This window comes from Octopus bimaculoides, chromosome 21, assembly GCF_001194135.2.
Source record: "Octopus bimaculoides isolate UCB-OBI-ISO-001 chromosome 21, ASM119413v2, whole genome shotgun sequence".
Taxonomy (NCBI): Eukaryota; Metazoa; Mollusca; class Cephalopoda; order Octopoda; family Octopodidae; genus Octopus; species Octopus bimaculoides.
Window position 1 is genome coordinate 20615175 of NC_069001.1, and position 3956 is coordinate 20619130.

General features: G+C 37.6%; 1 protein-coding gene across 2 annotated transcripts in view; it reads right to left on the reverse strand.

Moving 5' to 3' along the window:
• The window catches only part of LOC106879984 (dehydrogenase/reductase SDR family member 6), an 89963-nt gene that overhangs the window by 62793 nt on the left and 23214 nt on the right, over positions 1–3956 (reverse strand). For both annotated transcript variants that reach the window (XM_014929757.2, XM_014929756.2), the window contains exon 3: positions 103–184. In XM_014929757.2, coding sequence (XP_014785243.1) covers positions 103–184 — 82 coding nt within the window. The remainder of the gene's footprint in view (positions 1–102; positions 185–3956) is intronic.

The window sequence follows — 3956 nt, forward strand, 5'->3', positions numbered from 1 at the left end:
ATATATATATATATATATATATATATATATATATATATATACATACACACACACATACACACACACACATTTAAACATAAGTAGTTAATTATATATACTTGCCTGCACAACTAGCCGCCAACAGTTCAAGTTTCTCTTTGTTTATATCCGTAGCATATACTTCCGCCCCTTCACGATAGAACGCCTGAAAAATATGACGATACTCATCATCGTACTCAGCTCTTTCTCTTTCACTTCATCCCCTTATTTCTCTTCGGTAATATCAATACCATTAGCAAGAAAGGTAAACCCTGTTCATTGTGCAACAACATGATTCAAGTGAATTCCATTAGGAATCTTAACAGAAATATTATGATTTATACAGAAGGTGGGACATATAGAGATTCCCATTTGGTGTACGTGGCAGAATTCATGAAACACAACTTGATTTATGTTTCTTGTACACCAGAACAATTTAAAAAAAAGATTTAATGAGCACAGAGATGACGTCAGGTACAAAAAACATTAGTTCGACAGAGCTTGCCGAACATTTTGCTTCAAACGGCTGCAATTTTTAAAAAGACTTAAAACAGCATATTCTCAGAAATTATTCTGAATCTGCTACACTTTCAATACTCAAAATACATGAGGAGAAATAAGTTTGCGGGTTATTAACATCATGGCCTGGAAGAATGAATAAAATGACAGGATTTCATCAAATTTACACAAAACTGTTTGATTAAATATTCTTTTTCCTTTCCATTTTTTACTCTCTTTTTTAGTCTTTTTCTTTTCGCCAGTTATAAAATTGAAACTTAATGACTGTTGATGTCAATCCTTCAACGTGTGGACGCTGATTGCTTTCGTTCATATTTTAGATTTGAATTTCTATAATTTTGAATTTTTATCACTTTTTATTTTGAAATCGACAAAGACTTGCTTGCCGAAATATCGTTCAACCAATAAAATATCTATTGCAATCGCATTGCACTCTTGGCCTTGACTATTATTATTATTATTGTTATTGTTGTTATTGTTGTTGTTGTTATTGTTATTGTTATTATTGTTGTTGTTGTTGTTGTTGTTGTTGTTGTTGTTGTTGTTGTTGTTATTATTATTGTTATTATTATTATTATTATTATTATTATTATTATTATTAAGGCGGTGAAGAACCGATAGCATGCCGGGTGAAAGCTTAGCGGCATTTCGTCAGCCACAGCGGTGTGAGTTCAAATTCCGCTGAGGTCGACCTTGCCTTTCATCCTTTCGAAGTCAATAAATTAATTACCAGTGGATTGCTGATGTCGATGTAATCGACAGTCCCCTCCCCACAAAATCCAGGCTTTGTGCCTGTAGTAGAAAGGATTATTATTATTATTATTATTATTATTATTATTATTATTGTTTACTTTTAATCTGACACACACCCAGCGTCCTAGGGCGAGTGAAGGATGAGAGATGTTATGATATGACTGAAAGCTTAGGGAGGCGACGTGGCAGGGGCAGTAGCAAAATATCTTCATGTAATACAGCACATACATTTAAATCAATAGGGTTTTTCTAAGGATGTGGGCAGGACTTGTCAGCACAATCTTTTGGATTTCCCTGAGACATGGTTTTCCTGGGATATTATCTAGATGTTTCTAACATCCCTTTCTTGTCATACCTAGGGCACCCACAATAACAGGAACAGTTCTCGCGTTAAGATGCCACATCTTTTGTATTTCAGTTTCTAGGTCCTTAAATTTACTTTGCCAAATTCCTTTACAGATATATTTTTATCAGTGGGAAAGCTTACATCTATTAATTTACAAGTATTTTCCTCTCTGTCTTTAATCACTATGCCTGGTCGATTAGCCTGGATCTTTCTGTCGGTGCTGACTGGAAAATCCCAGAGGATAATGACATTTTTACCTTCAACGACTGGCTTAGGATGATGATCATACCAGTAAGCAAGAGTGCTGATTTTGCGGTATTTACATATTTTCCAATGTAAATACTGTCCTACTCTATCGTGGCGATTTTTGTATTCGTTTGGTGTTAGCACAGGACATCCCGAGATGAGATGGTCTATTGTTTCATCAAATTTATTGCAGAATTTTCACTTAGGGTCAGAACCGTTTTGAAGAACGTTAGCCTGGTAGTTTTTGGCAAGCAAGCTTTGATCTTGTGCTGCCAATATGAAACCTTCAGTCTCTTCTTTTCAGTCCTGAGCTTCTCAGTCACTGATGGGTTGTTGGTTGGTCTACATCAGCATTTCGGCTTCGAAGTATATACTGTCCATGTAGAGGCTTCTGGCTCCACCGCTCCTCAATTTGTTTCTGTTCATTCTTATTTGCAGTCTGTTTGATCCATTTTGCTTTTTTCGTGAAGCGGTTTCAGGTTCTTCATCTAATTCAGGGTTAATGTCAAGTTCCCTTGCGAATTTGCAAGCTTCCTTGACAATACAATGTGATTTTTTGCTGCTTTCGTGTTTGCACACAAGCTGCAACAGCCCAGTCCTCTGTACTAGATAAGTACTTGTTCATTGCTATTGTGGAGGTCTTATAGCACAGTTCTACCTGCATTATCCCTCTACCCCCATTACTTCTAGGTAGGTACAGACGATCAACGTCTACTTTTGGGTGGTGCATGTTCTTAGATGTTAGTAGTTTTCTTGCTTTCCTGTTCAGGTGTTGGAATTCTGTAAGAATCTAGTTAATGATGTTAAAACTATATTGAACTACTAGAAGTACCAGGGTGTTAATGACTTCGATGCGATTTTTGGAGTTGAGTTCAATTTTTTGTATGAGTTATATTCTTCTGCAATACTCCTTTCATATTTTTTCCTTCATGGTAGCATGATGTATTCCATCGCCTTCGTTTATCCCCAGGTATCTATAACTGTATTGTGGGTTAAGCTCCTTGATGGTCGTATCAGTGTCTAATTTAAGCTGTTTACTTGAGCTTGTCTCTTACAAAAGTTGCTTTAGCACACTTATCAAGACCAAAATCCACCCCGATATCATTGTTGAACTCTTTAGCAGTTGCTTACAGCCCTACTAGCTCATCGTCATTCCCAGTAAACAGCTTCAGAACGTCCATATAAAACACTATAATTTACTGTAATATTATACATTTTGAACCCACACCTGGTGTTACTCAGTTCGTTTGAGAGTGGGATCAGTGCTATGCAAAAGAGTAATGGGGAGAGGGAGTCATCTTGAAAGATGCCTCGTTTGCTGTTGATGTTGTTAGATTGGCTTATCCCCTTACTATGGATTAGAAGGAGACATGTATTCCACTTGGCCATGCTATCTTGTAAGAATTTGGAGACTACAGCAAAGATCTTGTATATCTCAAGGACCTTGAGTAGCCAAGTATTATTATTATTATTATTATTATTATTATTATTATTGAGGCGATGAGGCGGCATAATCGTTAGCAGGGTGAACGAAATGTGGTATTTCGCCCGTTGCTACGTTCTGAGTTCAAATTCCGCCGAGGTTGACTTTGCCTTTCATCCTTTCGGAGTCGATAAAATAAGTAGCAGTTGAACACTCGGGTCGATGTAATTGACTCATCCCTACCTCCTATAAACGATGGGCTACAGCAAATATTCTGCTTAATACCACAGATTTGCTTGTCAGTTGTTTGACCTTAACCAGTTGAGCATGTCCCTTGGTGGCTGACGATATGAGCAACTCTGATCATGAGCAGAAGTAGTGTGGGAGCATCATAGCCATGTGTTGAGAGGAATTCTTTGGGGTTTGAATAATTCACCTTTGGAAACATGGGTGTTTTGCTCAACATCCTTAAACAAACCTTATTCAGGGACCTTTTGAGCGGGATGGGCTACTCGACCTGAAGAAAATTCTAACTGGGTCTCACCTGCGATGTCATGCGCTGTTTATCTTGATATGAGAACACCATGTCGCGCACATATGGTTGAGATGCATATGCCTGGTGCACCCTTATCAGACGGGTAGTCATGATGG